This window comes from Phoenix dactylifera, chromosome 1 (genome assembly GCF_009389715.1).
Source record: "Phoenix dactylifera cultivar Barhee BC4 chromosome 1, palm_55x_up_171113_PBpolish2nd_filt_p, whole genome shotgun sequence".
NCBI lineage: Eukaryota > Viridiplantae > Streptophyta > Magnoliopsida > Arecales > Arecaceae > Phoenix > Phoenix dactylifera.
This window is the reverse complement of record NC_052392.1, coordinates 12,357,818-12,376,082: the sequence shown is the minus strand read 5'-3', so window position 1 is coordinate 12,376,082 and position 18,265 is coordinate 12,357,818. Positions and strand designations below refer to the sequence as shown.

Genomic DNA, 18,265 nt, shown 5'->3' with positions numbered 1-18,265 from the left:
ACGAGTCGACTCCAACCCACCAACGGACACATTGTCAGGCTGCGCAGAGTGTGCAGAACGGGCAGAAAAAGCACTCTAACGGCTAGTTTCCGTGGGGGTTGGTTTAAATAGCCACAGAGGACTGTAGCAAGGCAGAGAACAACAATTCCACTCCAACTAATCAAGCATTCAAGCTCTGCAACGTGCTCATCAACGAAAAAGAGGAAGATCTACATTTACTGCTACCAACAACATCTTCCCAGCAATTAAAAGCTTCCTCCTCCTGCATTCAAGTCGACCACTCTTTCAAGAGGAGACCAGAAGTTTAAGAAGCCATTCCTCATCTCCGATCTAAAAGCGTTTGAGGCTTCTTAACTTCATTTATTGTTCATATTGTTTACATCTGCTTTTTGAGAAGCTTATTTTCTGTTTTCTTTCTACGACTTGTATTTACTTGGTTCAATCGGGAGATTGAATCAAGGGGATTGAGGTTGGTTGGTGAGCCGAGTTAAAACCAACGTGTGTAAGGGTTCGATTGTGATCCCGGAAAAACAATCGGGGGTGGTTCTAGTCGGTGAGCCTGGGAAAACCGACCGAGTTCGTTGTGAGCTCGTAAAACAACAAGTTTGGTTGTGAGCTTGGAAAACAACCGGCTGTAATCCAAGGGGATTATAGTGAATTCCCAAGTGAGACTTGGGGAGTGGACGTAGGAGCAAGGGTTAGCTCCGAACCACTATAAAACTTGTGTTTGTGATTGATTGTCTCTCCTTCTTCTCATTTCATATTACTCACAGCACATAGTAATTAATTAAATAACTTGCAATAGTTTTTAATTAATCATCCATAACGTTTTAAATTATCTAAATTATTTTAAAACCCAATTCACCCCCCCTCTTGGGTTGTCTATCTGGGCAACAAGTGGTATCAGAGCCTAAACTCTTCCACCCAAGAGTAAAAGATCGAAATGACAACCCCATTTGGATCTTCCCACATTGAGGGTCAGTCCACCCAAAGACCCCCATTCATTAATGGGTCTGACTACTCATATTGAAAGGCTAGGATGAGAATATTCATCCAAGCCCAAGACTATGAGATGTGGACTATTGTAGTAAATGGGCCATACATCCCATCCATATATGTAGATGGTGTCAAGGTACCCAAACTAGAAACGGATTGGGATGAACATGACATGAGGAAGGCACAACTAAACTCTAAAGCTATGAATGTGTTTTATTGTGCCTTAGATAGAAATGAATTCAATAGGGTCTCTACTTGCAACTCTGCAAAAGAGATTTGGGATAGACTTGAAGTGACCCATGAGGGCACAAATCAAGTTAAAGAATCCAAAATAAATATACTGGTTCATAAGTATGAACTATTTAGAATGGTTCATGAGGGCCCAGAGGAGGAAATAGGCGCTTCTCGATCATGCTGAGCATGAACGTACCGACCCAACTACCCACGTTGGATGAGCGCCTCAATCTCGTCTCTAATCTGAAGACACTCCTCGGTGTTGTGGCTGTGGTCCCAGTGAAAATGACAGTACTTCTTCTTGTCCTTGTTAAACATTGTGGCCTTTATTCGACAAGAGGGGTGTAGCTAGCCTTAACCTTCAATTTTCATGAGGACCTAAGTCCTCGGGGTGGTGAGAGGGGTGTACCTCTCAAACTTCTGAGAGGGGCTCTTGAGCCATCGCAGGCCTCTTTCATTGATGGGGACATTAGAGCCCTTGATTCAGATGATGGAGCCATCAAAGCCACTAGCTCACGTCGCACCAGATACCGACATCAGTTTGAGTTGGACCCCCAGATTGGGCCCAATCGAGTCCACGTCATTTCTACTTTATTTCATTATTAGTTGCTTTTATTATTGGTCGAGTCAATTTGGTTAGTTGCTTTTGTTATTGGTCAAGTCATTTTTTTTAGTTGTTTTTGTTATTGGTCGAGTCAATTTGGTTAATTATTGGGTCAAGTAATTAGATCAATTGATTAGATCAATGTTGGTAAGTGATTAATTAATGTAAGGGTCCAAGTTTGGTATGTAATCAATTAATTGACTTAGTCAATTGATTGAATTGATGTAAAGGCCCAAGTTTGGTATGTCATCAATTGATGGACTTGATGTAAGGCCTATATAAAGGCCACACTCGTTATGAATTAGGGCATTAATCAAAGAAATAAAAAAATTCACTTAGCTTGGCCGACTTTCTTCTCTTCCTCACACTGGGTGTGAACCCTTCTTCCCTTCTTTCTTCCTACGTCTCCAAAGCATCTTCTTCCTGCGTCTCTACAACCTCTTCTTCCTCCTCATTTTCTCTTCTCCCTGAAGTTGTCCTCCATCACTCATGCTGAGGCAAGACACTCCCCGACTCTCTTCACTTCTCGCGTCCCCTCTTGGTTCCTTGGGGGAGGCCATGGCTGCCTCGGTGTTGACATACTTGTCGGCTCGTGCCAACATTTCAGCAAAGTTGATGGGGAAGCAGTTCTCTAGAAAGAAGAGGAAGCTCGATGGTTGTAGGCTGCTCTTCATTGTAGACATTGCGATCGACTAATCTAGATCGTGGACCTCCAGTATTGTATTAATATGGCTAATATATTCTCTAAAGGATTTCCTCTCTCTCTGCTTGATGCCAAGCAGTGTGTCTGAGCCACGACGTCGTCTTTGGTTGGAGATAATGTGCGCCGCGAAGAGACGGGTGATCTATCTAAAAGAGTGGATAGACTTAGGCCAAATCCTGAAGAACCAAAACCAAGCTGCCTTGAAAAGGGTCACAGGGAACACCTTGCAGAGCATGGCATCGGTGGCTCTGTGCAGCATCATAGGAGCTTTGAAGCTCTCAAAGTGATCCAAGGGTTCTGAGGTGATGTCGTACAGCTCCACGTGAGGCATCTTGAATTGATGTGGGATCAGCTCCTCCATGATCTACCAAGAGAAGGGGGGCTTCGAGAAGTTGAGGTCGTTGCTTGCCTTTGGAGCTTGTCCTTTAAGAGCCTGAATTTGCCGGTTCATTTTCTTGATTCTTTTATTTAGATCGACTCTTCGCTGGGGCGGGAGCTTTAAGAGGCGAACAGACAAGAGGCTCTGGACGGAATCCCCGCCAGAATGAGGACTTGGAGTGTGTTATCTCCCATTCCGGCCGAGGGCACCCCACCGAGAGTGTCGACTCTAACACGACCGCTCAGGATCTCGGTCTTGGGGGCGAAGGTTGATCGGATGCATGTGGTGCACCAGTGTCTAAGGGTGCAGGTTGGGCTGGCCGAATTTCAGTTGAGCCAACCCTGGTTGCACTACTGCCTACTGTAGGCCCTGGACCACTGCGGTCAATGTTCGTACCTATTGAGTGAGCATGTCAAACTTCTCCTTGTCTACAGGCGCAGTGAGATGTTTCGGTGGAGCAGGTCCAAGGCTTTATAACAACCCTCGGAAAGTCGGAGCGCAGCACTGCAAAGCACGCGACGTGCTACGGGTTCCTTGCGACTTCATGCTAAAATCTCTCCCTTTGATTGAGGTTGATGTAGCTGGGGGCTAGGCCCTTTAGCGCCAATTTGTTGTCGCCGTATCCGGACCGAGGTAGGAGCACAGCTCGGATGACGATGAGGTCAGCTAAAAACAGACTAAGCAGGCTAGTTGAGGCTTTGGGCACTAGACTCCTCCGCTGGATAGCCTGCAAGAAGTCGACTTGCTGAAGGATTTTTAGGCGAAAACCCTTCAATGCTTAAGTCAGAACAACGAGAAAACAATATGGAAGGAAGAGATTTCAGCAAAGTGAGGGCTTTGTGAGAAGGGTAGCATATCGCATGTATATTGCGTACATGAGGCCCCTGGTTTGCTCCCCTTATATGGGGAAGCCAGTTTGTCATTCTCTGGACCGACATGGTGTGCAGTAATGACTAGACAGTGGTCGGTGGTATGGCCGCGGTGTGGGTGTCAGTCCATATGAGTAGCAGAGTACACTAGTGGGGCATAGGATGTAATGTCGCCACGACTGCGGACTGTCGGGGATGTCAGGTGTTGGGGCCAAGGTTCGCCGTCTCGATACCGAACTCCATACCGGTGCCACACTAGCATAGTGTCGAAACAGTATGTGTTGAATTTTTTTGACGTACTGAGTGTCGATACGCCACCCATATCGAATACTGGTACCGAACCAGTACGGAATGCTATGCCCCGTACTGCCCTGTTCGGGCCGTTACGTTGTACCATGGTTGGGGTTGTTAGCTCTTGTCGATGCGTGCCAATTGTTCTCCGCGTCTGGTGACTCCTAGGTTGGAGTCGAAGTCGTTTACCTCGGTTTACGTCCGAGGGTAGAAAGGTCGGTCAGGCCCGAGGTTGGGGTGTCCAGGATTTCATACATTGAAAAAGTGGTTTTCTTGTTTAAATGACTTCACAAGCATAGCTGTTCGTGACATTCCATTCTTAAATCTCAATCGTGCTTTGTTGAAACGGGCTTCGTCAACCAACATGGTTTCAACAGTTCATGGCACAACTTTGAAATGCAGCATTCCTTGTAAGCGGAAGATTCGCATGCAGAAGTTTTGTATTTTATCACAATATTGTATAATTAAATAAACTCTTTCATATCACCATTAGATATTATCCAAGATGCTCTTAACTCGGTGAATTCATGTATTTTATTATTATTATTATTATTATTTTAAAATAGATCCCTTTTTTCGCCATTGCACATTTGTACTTCACAATGGACAAATGTATGACACATTCCAAATACTAGGTATGAGTTTTCTTTTCTCTTCATTTTATCACAAATCAATTTGTAAGGCAAATTACTCTCTTGATAGAACCTAGTCAGCTAATTAACTAGCTGAATTTCTTTTTCTGGAACTGAGAGGATGCCTCGCAGCTCTGGTTTGTTCCGTGGGAATTTAGGGTTACATGGGAGAATGCAGTGAGGACGTTCCCTTTGGATGGTGCAGCAAAATCAGGTCTGGGTGCGATCGGCAATGGCAAAACCCATAGGGCTGGGCTGGCTCGTGAGCCTCTTGATTTAGCCTCCATTTTACACAGATCAAACTTAATTGGTTGGTACAAGGCTGGGTTAGCCGAAGCATAGGTGTAAACATTGCCTTGGAGCCACCGGCCCACAGTGAGCTAGATAAATAGATAGCCCCATCACTTGGATATAACTACATGCACAGCAAACGTTACAACACATGAAAATAAAAATAAAAATAAGAAAACAAGTTACTCCTTCAATAAATCTTCCCTCCTCTCACCTGTAATTTCTTTTTCTAATATTCAATAAAAGCTGGGTGGCTATCTCTGCCTCCCCTTTCATTCAAAAAAATAAAATAAAATAAAATAAATATAAGGTAGCAATTTTGGTCAGGCATTTAGAACTGTAGGAAAACATGTTACTTTTCTCAAGGGAAATATAAAGCAAAGGAAAAAAGAGTCGTCAATAATCAAATAAGAAGGATTTGCTTTGAAGTAAAATCGGGCCTAAGTCTCCCTAAGGCCCAAGGAATCTCAATATATGAAACTATCCTGGGTTCCAATTGAGATAATTGTCAATCTTGTCCCCTAGCTCTGGGCCAATCTATTTGGGTTGGTTGGTACCGAGCTGGGCCCCTTGTCTCTCCAATGTAACCATTTTTTTCTTTTGTTTTTTCCTTATTTTTTCTTTGCTTCCAGCTTAGTACTCGCTGCCACTACTTCATAATTGGAAATGGATTGGAGTAAGAATTGCAATGACTATTTTCTTCGATGCATTGGTTTGTTTCTGAAATCGGAATCAAAATGGCCAATTTTGGGATACTTTTGGAAAATCAATTAAAAAAAAGATATTTTTAATGGAATGTGATTTGAATACCTAGGAAAGAGCTAGGATTGAGTTTTGTGGATTGGGGCATTCCTATTTTTCCTTGAATAGGAAAGAGAAAGAAATTCCCTCTAATCAAACTATTGGAGTAGAAGTCACTCATTGTCATTTCTATTCTAAAGCCCAACTTCTCCATATCAAATATATCCCTAGCAACAGTACTACTACTACTACTACTACTACTACTACTACTACTACTACTACTACTTTGGTTATTTTTGATTGGATGCCATGATGTTTCTTTTCATTCTCTACCTTCTGTCAACAAAGTCTATGCTATGACTTTTGATATTATTATGTTTTCGCTAACTCTTCACATTTTAATTTGTAATCCATTAATCAACAATACTTGTAAATAATTTCCTTTCAGCAAACTTAAGTAGATGCATAGCCATTTAGAATCCATATGCAATCTTCGGTACATACCACAAACATTTTCGTAGTTTGTCGTTAGAAAGTGGGGAAAAAAAAAGATAGAAAGCTACATATTGTAGATTACCACTAGATCTAATTAATCTAAGAACTTGTCCCCCGGATTTAAATTTAAATCTTTAGTGGCTACTAAATTTATTTTGTAAATTCCTCCCATATTTATAATATAGTATATATGCAGAAATATGTATTGCCATTAGATATAATCTAAGATCTAAACGTATATGCATGATTTTGGATCTTGTGCAGTGCGACTTCATACCATGGAATTCTGTGCCTCTATGGACAGCCGCCACATCATCTATCTCGATGACGGATGGCTCGCATTTGTCCTAAAAGATATTCATGCACTTTCTAGTGTAATACACAACACATCAAGAGTTAAACAAGAGCCTCATATCTTCCACATGGATGATATAGCAACTATGCATGATGGCACTCTACGGTGCAAAAATAGCACTGCAATGAATCCTGTTTCTATATATGGAGGGTATAAATCTCTTCCATTAGTAAAGTTATTAATGCATCCATAAGGATTTTCTGGATTTGAGTCGTTTAGTTACTAAGAAACCATCCGCTGTGCTCCAATTTTGGATCCAGTGAAATGTAATATGAGAAATACAACCCCTAGTCGCTAAGGAACCTACTACGTACTTCTCTCTCTCGAATTTTTATTTAATGGTCCAAAGACAAACAGGGTCTGCATAGTCCAGCATTCACCATTTTTCCCAGTTAAGGTTGTGGCCCTAGTGCTCTTCCCTCTTTCTCCCATAGAGGATCTTATCCTCTCCTCCTATCTTAATTCTCCTAGCTAACAAATTTGATCATGGAGACTACAGAGGTGATGAAAATGGCGTCGTCCTCCAAGCCAATGATAGGTGAAGGAGGAGATGGCCATCTTGCTGAAAAGAAGGAAGAGGAGAAGAGACGCATACTTCCAGCCGACATGCAGAGAGAAATCCTGTCGAGAACCCCCGCAAGGTCTCTCCTGAGATTCCGACCGGCGTGCAAGATCTGGTACGAACTCACGTACGATCCTGCCTTCATAGATTTGCACGTCGAGCGTGCCCATCTTCGAAAAATTTCTGGTGGTACCCCGCATCTCCTCGCCATATCTCAACGGATAGGAGGTGGTCATTTTGGTTTCTCCATCATCATACTAGACGAAACGATGACACCTATAACTAAGATATCATGTCCGGGATTAATAGATGAAAGATGTTTGAGACTGTACTTTGGAAGGAACAGATTTGCACGATCTACTCCACCATACCGCATGACACGTCCTTGCAATGGCTTGGTCTGTGTCTACAATTATTTTGGCGATGCACTCTTAGTCAATCCAATGACTGGTGAAGGGCTTCCTCTTCGACAGCATAGCGAGCCTGTGGAAAGCTATTATTGCTTCCAGAAGTGCTATCTTGGATTTCATCCGGTGACCAAGGAATACAAGCTAGTCCGATTTCTAGATTCAGGGAGGGACTCTATGGCGGAGGTTTTTTATGAGGTTCTCACACTCGGCACCGGCATCTGGAGGCGGAGGCGGATTTACCATGGTGACAAAAACTTGTCTGCTTGTAGTGAGGACTTCCTTTCTGGTTATGAGTGGCATCAAACAAAAAAGATACTTGGTGATGGTATCAGTGCAAATGGAGTCGTGTATATTCTGAATCAGATTCACCGAAAAATTGGATTGTTCGATCTGAAAGAAGAGAAGTTTTCAACCGTGATCCCCTACCATGATTCAATCAGCGTGGATGAACATCGACCCAAACTAGTAGAGCTCGAAGGCGGCATTTGTTTGGTGGTTCGCTCATCCATCCCTCAGGAAATACTGGATATATGGATGTTAGAGGATGCTGCCGACCATGTCCGCTGGATACATAGATGTCGTGTAGCTCTGCATCATCAATTAATTGGGTCAAAGATCATACCCATCTTGATCCATCAGGGCGAGCTTTTGGTAGGGCACATGAATCGTGATTTTTACCATCTTAGTCGCATGAATTGTAATTTTCACTATCTTAGTCTTAGGAGCAACACGGAAAGCCCAAGAAAAGTCAACAATGAGCAGCTCCAGGATCTGCGTGTTGTGCATGCTTACGAGGGAAGTCTGGTCTCTTTTGGAGGTAAATCACTCCGTTCAGATGATGATCAATTTAAGCATGCCGCGCTTTATCGGAGCCCATAAGTTTGTAGCCAAAGAACTCAGTGAATTTTCTAAAAGAGACGGTAATAGTTTTTACCTAATTTTTTTTTTTTTAGTTCAATAGTCCTAGACTCCTAGTGTAGTTCCTTTTATTTTGATTGAGTTTCCTATTTCTGATGAAATTTTGCAAGGATTATCCATATAAAGCAACCCAGGATATTATTTGTAACAGATTTAATTTTTCGTGGAGTTTTCTTCCATTTTTCCTCTTAGTGTTCTTTGTAGTTCTCTCTCCACATCATGTGGACACAGTTACCATATTATACGGTTGAGAACAAGTTTGATAGAATTCGATTGTTTGTGCTTTCATATCCAAATTGGATCAAATTCGGATAGAAAATATGGTAACTGTATCTGGATTCAGATTTAGATCCAGTAAAAGATTATCTAAATTAAATTGCAAAACCTTGAATTTGAACTAGTGAGCTCCTGCTTGCCATTAACCTAGGATTCGAAGCAATGAACTCTCACCTAAATGGCAGGCACCTATCTACCAAGCTACTACATGTATTTCTAGAATCCTCACATTGGTGGTGTTCTTGTTCATCTAAAATATCATGTCTGGATGAAACTTCAAAGTTTACCTTAATTGATGTGGCATGAGGAAATTGTTGAACAATTAGTTTCAACTTTTTAGATGTAGAGGAATTTACGAATTTCAAATGTTTCACAGCATGAAGATTACTATGAACATCAGCGAGTTGTTTCGCGTGAAGAATTATGAAAAGTTCCTAACTTTGTTTGGGTTACCTTTGGTGATTCTAAATCCATAGTTTTGTGGTGATTGATCAATGAACCAAGAGTCCATTTGATTCTATATTGAAGCCTAACCATGAGGCCGATATATCAAAGGAATAAATGCTCCAAAGGAGATTGCAAAAGAGACGATCATGGTGGGAGAGAGATACTTTATATTGGTGATTTGTTCTACTTATTAAAATATATTCAAATCACTAAATAGCCATTTCATATATTGTGATATTTCATATTTTAATTATGATTTTTTATAAAAGGTGGATCCTTTTCTCTTTGATAAAAATGAAAAAAATATTATTTATGATATTTTCAAAACTTCGTTGCTAACAATATTTTAAAATATTAATAATTTCTATGTGCTCCAATAATTTTATAAATTTTCATACAAGCTCTCCAATAATTTTTATAAATTTTTATATCCCTAGCAACAGTACTACTGCTACTACTTCATGAAATGAAAGATGGTAATGAAACCATTTTTTTTGGAAATTGGTAGCCCTGGAAAACGGTTATGTCTTTGGTTAATTTTGATTGGATGCCATGATGTTTCTTTTCATTCTCTTCCTTCTGTCAACAAAGTCTATGCAATGACTTTTGATATTATTATGTTTCCCCTAACTATACACATTTTAATTTGAAATCCACTAATCAACAATACTTGTAAATTATTTCCTTTCAACAAACATTAGTAGATGAAGAGTCATTTAGGATCCATATGCAATCTTCGGCACATACCACAAACATTTTAGTAGTGTGCCGTAAGAAAGTAGGGAAAAAAAAGATAGAAAGCTTCATATTGTAGATTACCACTAGATCTAATTAATCTAAGAACTTGTCCCCTAGATCTAAATTTAAATCTTTGGTGACTGCTAAATTTGTTTTGTAAATTCCTCTCATATTTATAATATGGTATATATACATAAATATGTATTACCATTAGATATAATCTAAGATATAAACTTATATGCAAGATTTCGGATCTTGTGTGGTGCGACTTTTGCACCATGAAATTCTGTACCTCTATGGATAGCCGCCACATCATCCATCTCGAAGACGGATGGCTCGCATTTGTCCTAAAAGATATCCATGCACTTTCTAGTGCAATGCACTACACATCAAGAGTTAAAGAAGAGCCTCATATTTTTGAGATGGATGATATAGCAACTATATATGATGGCACTCTGCGGTGCAAAAATACACTGCAGTGAATCCTGTTGCTATATGTGGAGGGTATAAATCTCTTCCATTGGTAAAGTTATTAATGCATCCGTAAGGATTTTCTGGATTTGGGTCGCTTAGTTACTAAGAAACCATCCGCTGTGCTCCAATTTTCGATCCAGTGAAATGTAATATGAGAAATACAACCTTCAGTCGCTAAGGAACCTACCACTTCTCTCTCGAGATTTTTATTTAATGGTCCAAAGACAAATAGGGTCTGCACAGTCCAACATTCCCCATTTTTCCCAGTTAAGGTTGTGGCCCTAGTGCTCTTCCCTCTTTCTCCCATAGAGGATCTTATCATCTCCTCCTATCTTAATTCTCCTAGCTAACAAATTTGATTATGGAGACTACAGAGGTGATGAAAATGGCGTCGTCCTCCAAGCCAATGATAGGTGAAGGAGGAGATGGTCATCTTGCTGAAAAGAAGGAAGAGGAGAAGAGATGCATACTTCCAGCTGACATGCAGAGAGAAATCTTGTCGAGAACCCCCGCAAGGTCTCTCCTGAGATTCCGACCGGCGTGCAAGATCTGGTACGAACTCACGTACGATCCCGCCTTCGTAGATTTGCACGTCGATCGTGCCCATCTTCGAAAAATTTCTGGCGGTACCCCGCATCTCCTCGCCATATCTCAATGGGTGCGACATGATCAGGTTGGTTTCTCCATCATCATCCTAGACGAAACGATGACAACTATAGCTAAGATATCATGTCTGGGATTAATAGATGGAAGATGTTATAGACTGCTCGTTAGCAGGGGCAGACATAGAACGCCTTTGTCCGCCGTACTTCATGACCCCTCCTTGCAATGGCTTGGTCTGTATCTACAATTATTTTGGCGATGCAGTCTTTAGTCAATCCAATGACTGGTGAAGGGCTTCCTGTTCACCAGGATAGCGAGCCTGTGGAAAGATTTTATCACTTCCAGAAGTGCTATCTTGGATTTCATCCGCTGACCAAGGAATACAAGCTAGTCCGATTTCTAGATTCAGGGAGGCACTCTGTGGCAGATGTTTTTTATGAGGTTCTCACACTCGGCACCGGCATCCGGAGGCGGAGCCGGATTTACCATGGCGACAAAAACTGGTCTACTTGTAGTGAGGACTTCCTTTCTGGTTATGAGTGGTATCAAGCAAAAAAGATACTTAGCGATGGTATCAGTGCAAATGGAGTCGTGTATATTCCGAATTAGATTAACCAAAAAATTGGATTGTTCGATCTGAAAGATGAGAAGTTCTCAACCGTGATCCTCTACCATGATTCAATCAGTGTGGATGAACAGCGACCCAAATTAGTTGAGCTTGAAGGCGGCATTTGTTTGGTGGTTCGCTCATCCATCCCTCAGGAAATACTGGATATATGGATGTTAGAGGATGCTGCCGACCATGTCAGCTGGATACATAGACATCGTGTAGATATGCATCATCAATTCATTGGGTTAAAGATCACACCCATTTTGATCCATCAGGGCGAGCTTTTGGTAGGGCACATGAATTGTAATTTTTACTATCTTAGTCTTGGGAGCAACAAGGAAAGCCCAAGAAAAGTCACCAATGAGCAGGTCCATGATCTGCGTGTTGTACGTTCATGCTTATGAGGGAAGTCTGGTCCCTTTGGGAGGTAAATCAATCCGTATACTTTGGAGGTTAATTTGAAGAGTGCAGATACAACTGGAAGTACTATGATCAATTGGACCATGCCGAGCTTTATAGGAGCCGGTAAGTTTGTGGCCTTAGAACTCAGTGAATTTTCTAAAAGAGATGGTAATAGTTTTCACCTAATTTTCTTATTTTTTTAGTTCAATAGTCCTAGTGTATTTCCTTTTATTTTGATTGGGTTTCCTATTTCTGATGAAATTTTGCAAGGATTATCCATATGAAGCAACCCAGGATATCATTTGTAATAGATTTAATTTTTCATGGAGTTTTCTTCCACTTTCTCTCTTAGTGTTCTTTGTAGTTCTCTCTCTTCATATCCAAATTGGATCAAATTAGGATAGAAAATCTGGTAACTGTATCTGGATTTGGATTTAGATCCAGTAAAAGATTATCTAAATTAAATTACAAAACCTTGAATTTGAACTAGTGAGCTCCTGCTTGCCATTAACCAAGGATTCGAAGCAATGAGCTCTCACCTAAATGGCGGGCACCTATCTACCAGGCTACTACATGTATTTCTAGAATCTTCACATTGGTGGTGTTCTTGTTCATCTAAAATATCATGTCTGGATGAAACTTCAAATTTTACCTAAACTCATGATGTGGTATGAGGAAATTGTTGAACAATTAGTTTCAACTTTTTAGATGTAGAGAAATTTACAAATTCCAAATGTTCACATCATGAAGATTACTATAAACATCAGCCAGTTGTTTTGCGTGAAGAATTATGAAAAGTTCCTAACTTTGTTTGGGTTACCTTTGGTGATTCTAAATTCATAGTTTTGTGGTGATTGATCAATGAACCAAGAGTCCATTTAATTCTATATTGAAATCTAACCATGAGTCCGATATATAAAAGGAATAAATGCTCCAAAGGAGATTGCAAAAGAGACGATCCAGGTGGGAAAGAGATACTTTATATTGGTGATTTGTCGTACTTATTCAAATATATTCAAATCACTAAATAACCATTTCATATATTGTGATATTTCATATTTTAATTATAATTTTTATGAAATGTAGATCCTTTTCTCTTTGATAAAAATGAAAAAAAATATTATTTATGATATTTTCAAAACACTGTTGCTAACAATATTTTAAAAAAATTAATAATTTCTATGTATTCCAATAATTTTTATAATTTTTCATACCACCTCTCTAAAAATAGATAACTGATATATTTTTTTTATTTATGATATAATTAAAGATCTTTTTTCTAAGGGAAAGGGAGGCTATAAGCTGTGACCGTAATTTATTGAAATTTAAAAAAAGATGATATAGTCTACAAGGGGAATCAAGAGCACTGAACTGAGTAATGATAGTATTTGATGAAAAAAACCTATTAGCAAATATATGTTATATTTCTATGTAAAATAATTTTAGTTTTAAATATTTTAACAAAAGCCCAGTTGGACTTGTGATCACCTGGACCTTTAAACAAGTCATTCTCCTTTTTAAAAAAATGAACCAGTTCAGAAAAGTAAAAGAGTCATCAATAATCAAATGAGGAGGATTGCTTTGAAGGAATATCGGGCCTAGGTCGCCCAAAGCCCCAGGAAATCTCAATATATAAAATTATAATTAAGCTGGGTTCAAATTAGGATATTTCTCAATCTTTTCCCTTAGCTCTGGGCCAATCTATTTGGGTTTGTTGGTACCGTGTTGGCCGAACTGCCATGCCTAGGCATGTGACACGGGGGCACACTCCCTAGGGCAGAGCCCTAGAGAATATAAAACCTAAAAATATAATACCACCTCAATATCCGTAATCAATAATGATTTCAATTAATACCAAACAACAAAATTGTTCCAATTACAAAATTTGATTATCAACTCAGTATCAGTGATGCTCTATCTAATCATCCCCTCCACCTGTGATCTTAATCATCGCCATGCATAATACAATATGTAATTCTGAAAAAGAGAAAGAGAAAGAGATTGTGAGCTTTACAACCTAATAAGTATCTCCACACCTCCACACCAACACAATAATAATATAAATTTAAAAACGGCAAGAAAAACATTGCACACATCATAAAATCACAAACCGACTATCAATAATGCTCGAATAATTAGTATAACTATGTTCATCAAATATCAATAGAAATCCATCCACTCAAGAGGGATATAGCATATGATAACTCATAAATTTTCATTAATATTTTCAATTCTTTTATTTTTATTTTTTTTAATCTAATCTGGATCAATTATCTTTTCGACTTTGGGCCAAATCTCAGACATATTTTCTAGCCTGCGATGGGGCCTGCCAAAGTATCACATTTCTAGCATGTGACAGAGCCTGCCAACTATGGTTTCACATTTCCAGCCTATGACGGGGCATGCCAAAGTATCATATTTCTAGCCTGTGACGAGGCCTGCCGTAATAACGACATAATCACAAAGTCTTTGTATATTCAATCCAATTTACATCCACACATCAATTTCGTTTTATTAATTTTTGGCTTAGGACTAACCACAGTCATATTTTCAGCCTGTGATAGGGTAACCAATATAACATGGTTACTTTGGAGCACCACATTTATAAGTCCGATAATTCAAATATAGGTTAAGCTCATATACGCATCTATCATACCATCAATCACAAGCATACTTGATCAAAATATAATTTAATAGATAAACTACTATAAAACTATTTTTGCTTCTTACTTATCTTGATCATTAGCACATCATATACGTACAACAATATTTATATCATACAGGTTGGTGTACAAAAGTTCTTATCTCTTTGCAAACAATCTAGACACACTAATCACTTGCCTACTCTGTGATCTACGAACCGGAGTGCACAGAACCCTGCTCAACGTCCTCTTGTCCAAAAGATTATTCTTCTACAGAACCAAATCAACATCTAAAATTATCTAAAGTATCCAATAATCCAGCCTCCTCTACTGATCCACTAAAGGGGTCCACCATCATGTAGCAACCCAAGACTATCCAACAGCCCTCACAAGCAATGATCTTCCTAGATCGAGCTAGAGAGAGAAAGTACCAATAAGAAGAGAGAGAAACTAGAGTATAAGATCTTGTTGGGCCTATTTCTATCCAGATGATTGTAGCCGCATACAAAACTAGGGTTGACTATGAAAATAAATTTACATAGAAAGATATACAAGGCCACCTAGGTGACAATGCCCAGTTATTTGAATTAGTCGATACAGTGTAACTCAATCCATCTGATCAAAAAATGCAAATCCAATCAAGATAATAGATCAGGGGTTATCAATTATGGGTCTATTGATGGCTGACAATAGTTGGGTGCAGGATAGCTAGGGTCAACTAGGTAGCAGTATCCGACGATTTGGAATGGCTCGCTCTGGCTAATCAAGCCAATCAATACGAAACATGAATCAAACTATGGTATAGGTAACATAATAGATATTAATGCTGATAGAGTCCAATGGTGCTTGGTGATGGTTGAGGTAAAGCTAGCGCCATGGATGGTTGCAGCGATACTAGTCCAAAGCTCTTTACTGGGGTTAATCTGGGTCTGCATAAAAAACATCTAGGACCCTTTTGCTGGGTCCATAGAACCACGCAAAGAGAAAAAAAATAAGAGATATACACAATCCAGGTAGAGAGAGAAAGTTTAGATAGAGAGAGAAAGTTCAGTAGGAAGAGAAAATCCTGTAGAGAGAGAAACTAAGAACCAAGAGAGATATAGAAAGAAGAGAGGAGAGAGAAAGAAGAGAGAGAGGGCTCTTTTCTTCTTTTTCCAAATAGGGGAGAGCTCGATCTCACTCTCTTCTTCTCGGATCAACGGGGGTGGCGGCCCAAGGTGGTCAAGCTCTAGCGACGGCAGCCTTCAGCAGCGGCACCACCGGCGACAGTGGTCGACTGGCGCAAAGAAGAGAAGAAGAGGTGGAAGACCATCAAAGAACTGATCACACTCGACATGAACTATGGCTAACTCCCCAACCGCCAGCCCCATGCTCTCAGAGGTCCTAGATGGTGGCAAAGCTCGACCTCTTTCCGATAGCCGGAAGGGGCAGAACGAGAAAGAAAAAGGGACCGGAACAGAGTACTTTATTTTTGGATGAAGGCCCGATGATTTGCCAACTTAATTTACCAAGCTACAACTTGTATTATAACAATTTAAGATTTAGCGACAATCTTTCAAAATCGCATAAATTATAAAATTATTTACTGGCGTATTAATTAAATACCATAATAGTAGTTCAACACTTCAAATTGTATATCCTGGATTACAAATTTATAGCAGCATTTATAATAAAGTACCAACAATAAAAAAATACTTAATGGAAGATGGTGGCATCTATACTTGCTAAAGAGCAATTGCTCTAGACAGCCACTGATTTAATCATAAGTGATTGCAAGTTATAAATTTATTACTCAATGAATAGAGACTTATTTCGCCTTTTCTCTAGAATACTCTAATATAGATGAGTGGGGAAATGTCGTAAAACTCCTACCTTGAGGATAGTAGCTAATGAGTTGTAGGCCAGATACTAGCTCATGCCTTTTAGTAGCTAGCTTTGCTGATAGTAGCTCTCCTTCTCTTCTCTTACAATAGATAGGCGCTCTCTACAACCAATTTTGCTTAACAATAAGAGCATTCCTTGATCTACAACCATCCTTTATTGTCCAAGTAAAGTCATTAATTAATTTGATGCTCGAGGAATTGTCTGAAAATGAAGGGCATCATTTGTAGGTGGCCAAGCAAACATTTCTATGTGACGTTATTGGAGAAAGTCATAACAGCAAAAGCCATTGAAATTTATATTTTATTTATCAGAACAATAATGCAGCAGAAAAAAGATTAGAGCATCAATGTAGGCTGCCCATTTATTCTGATTCTTTAATAAAACACGGGAAGTATCTTACTTCCTTCATTGCTTCTTTAGAAAAGCAGAAAAACAAAAAATAAACAGCAGATACCAAAGGGCTTTTGTTGGAGAGAAATATTTAGTGCTTTTGATGGAATATTGACAATTTTCCTGAACACTACAAATTATTAGTGCCGTGTCTCGGAAATTTTGTTGAAAAAAAAAATTAGATAAGAGAATTATATTTCTACCTATTTATTACAATGTATAGAAGCAGCCTTTATATAGTACTAAGAGGCTGACGAAATTTAGTAAGGCCGACTAATTAGTTTAGCACAATAAATCACAAATCAATCAAGGTCCTAATCAATCATATGATTTTAACGTCCTCCCTCAAACTCAAGGTGGTAAAGTGGATATCAATTTGAATTTGAAAACAAGAGATCAAAAGATGCCAGGAGGATGAGTTTTGGTGAAGACGTCCGTAGTGAGGACAAATTTCAGAGAGAAGGCAACCGAAGCTCAATGACGTTCGTAGACGAAAGTACTATAGAAGAAGAGCAAGAGACCTCAAATTGGATTATGAAGGAGCCGGAGGCAGCAAATAAAGCCAAAGATTGAGAACTGGAGCGGTGCCATGCAGATGTACGCCTCCATGATCGAGAGCAGGACTGCACCTGACAAGTTTACCTGCTAAATTTTGACGGTACGGTGTGGTGCGCTACTGCTGGGGTTTGGAGCGGGACTGCGCCTGCCAAATCTATCCACCAAGCTTCTAACGGTACGGTTTGACACGCTGCTATTGAAGAATGGAACGGGACCGCGCCCGCCAAATTTATCCGTGAAGTTTCTGACAGTACAGTTGGGTGTTGTTCATCACTGGAGTGCTCAGGTCTTGTCTTCTCTCCTATTCTTCTTCCCATCGTCATTGAATCCCATTAGATTTCAGATTTCCTTCACGTGGGTGCGTTTCCTTCGTTTCCTTCTTCCCATGGGTGCTGTTCTTCACGTGAGTTCACGTGACTAGCTATATGACCCCCCTGTGCCTGGTTCACGTGGGTGTTATTTCCTCCTCTCCCGTGGGTTCACTGTTCTTCCGGTAGTTCCCGAGCAAAGTGAAGAGGGGGCGGGCGAGCGAGCAAGAAAAGGAAAGGAGAAGATGCCCCGTCACGCTCGGCTCCGCCTGCGCTCCGCCACTGAGACTTGACCTGCCGACCGTGGCCGTGCCCCGAGCGAGCGAGGAGAGAAGACCCCCCGCGTGCTCTGCCACCGCCGCCGCGCGCCCTCCCGTCCCGTCGCTCATCTCCACTTTGTTGGGTTTTGACCCATATGACCACATCGTGGTCAGTTACGATTCCGTGAGAAGT

At 40.2% G+C, this 18,265-nt stretch overlaps 1 protein-coding gene across 1 annotated transcript; it reads left to right on the top strand.

Annotated features, from left to right (window-relative positions):
- Positions 1-7,100: 7,100 nt before the first annotated feature.
- Positions 7,101-8,441, top strand: LOC120105565 (F-box/kelch-repeat protein At3g06240-like). The gene has a single exon (XM_039118311.1). The coding sequence runs from the start codon at positions 7,101-7,103 to the stop codon at positions 8,439-8,441; it is 1,341 nt and encodes a 446-aa protein (XP_038974239.1).
- Positions 8,442-18,265: the final 9,824 nt, after the last annotated feature.

Coding starts and splice junctions, on each gene's coding strand:
- LOC120105565 (XM_039118311.1), top strand. CDS start 7,101: ATGGCGTCGTCCTCCAAGCCAATGATAGGTGAAGGAGGAGATGGCCAT.